This window comes from Acanthamoeba castellanii, assembly GCF_000313135.1.
Source record: "Acanthamoeba castellanii str. Neff unplaced genomic scaffold scf7180000084623, whole genome shotgun sequence".
Lineage (NCBI taxonomy): Eukaryota > Discosea > Longamoebia > Acanthamoebidae > Acanthamoeba > Acanthamoeba castellanii.
Genome location: NW_004457352.1, coordinates 37,358 through 38,552, shown reverse-complemented (window position 1 = coordinate 38,552; position 1,195 = coordinate 37,358). Strand labels below are relative to the sequence as shown.

Below are 1,195 nucleotides of genomic sequence, written 5' to 3'. Positions count from 1 at the left end.
CACTGTTGTTGGGGTCATCGCATGCAGAGCGATGGAAGAAGAGCAGAGGAATACGCGTACGAAGGCGATCAAGCGGCTTCGATCACAGCGTGTGGCGCGGTTCAAGAGTGACCTTCGACGACGCATTGATGCTGCTGGGCAGGTCTTCGACGACAGCATGGCCGAAGACTTGGAAATTTTGGACCGCGTCTTCGCGGACAGCGAGGCCGGCGAGGGAGACACCACCGCCGTCGATGAAGCAGCGATCGTGGCCGAGGTGCAGCCGGCCCCCGAGGAAGAGGGCTGCGATGAGACAAGACAAGAAGAAGGAGGAGGAGGGGGAGAAGAGGTTGAGCCAGCAGCCGATTCGATTGTACAGGAGGATGCCTCAGTCAAGGGAACCGAGGGTACGCTTCGCCTTCCCACAGCGCGTGTGTGCATTCGTGCTGTGCATCCAAGTCTCTAATGCTTGGTCGATCGCCCTCTCCTGCGTCGTTTGTCTCGCCACTTCCCGCAGGTCCGGAGAGCGAGGATGACGCGGTGGAAACGAGTAGGTTGTATGAACGAAAGCAGGCAACGAGAGAAGCCAAGGGCAAGGAGCGAGTGCATGAGTGGGAGGCGACCATCGAAGCAGCCCTGCTGGCTGCCCACCGCGGGGACTTTGACGAAAGCAAGGTGGTGCGCGAGCACGAACGGAGGAAGACCCGCTTTGGAAGCGAACTGGCGCAGCAGATGCGAAATCTGGAGCTCAAGACGGATGAGATGCGGCGCGAGCTTGAGGGCGTCGAGGGCTACGCTCCCTTCTGCCCGTCTTGCTTCCGGCCCATCGTGGCCCCTTGCCTCTGCCGCCTCGACGATGGTTCCTCCGACCTCGCCACCATCAGCCCGTGACTGTTCTTCTTGTACATCCTATCACATAATATTATTCCGCCGTTCCACACTGGGAGAGTCGTCGGGATCGCGCACGCAAGAGAAAGAGAAAGAAAACCAAAAAGAAATGGACCGCTCAAACGGCTTTCATTTTTTGCTTGGATCCGCAAGAGGCTTCGTGCCCGCCGCATTGAGCTCCAATGATGAAAACATCGCAAAAGAAAGCAAGCGATGCGGAAGCAGAGAAGGCCGACAAGAAGGCGCGGGCCAAGCCCGCCCAGGGGGCTATGGAGGACAAGGAGACATGTGGGGACTACGTATAGCCCCCCCCTCCGCAACTACTACT

The 1,195-nt window shown here is 58.7% G+C and overlaps 1 protein-coding gene across 1 annotated transcript in view; it reads left to right on the top strand.

The window, feature by feature from the left end:
* ACA1_082540 (uncharacterized protein) overlaps positions 1–870 on the top strand; it is a gene marked incomplete at both ends in the record, with an annotated part of 1,067 nt that extends 197 nt beyond the window's left edge. The window contains 2 exons of the mRNA XM_004336216.1: positions 28–386; positions 553–870. Of these exons, the coding sequence (XP_004336264.1) occupies positions 28–386; positions 553–870 (677 nt within the window). The remainder of the gene's footprint in view (positions 1–27; positions 387–552) is intronic.
* Positions 871–1,195: the final 325 nt, after the last annotated feature.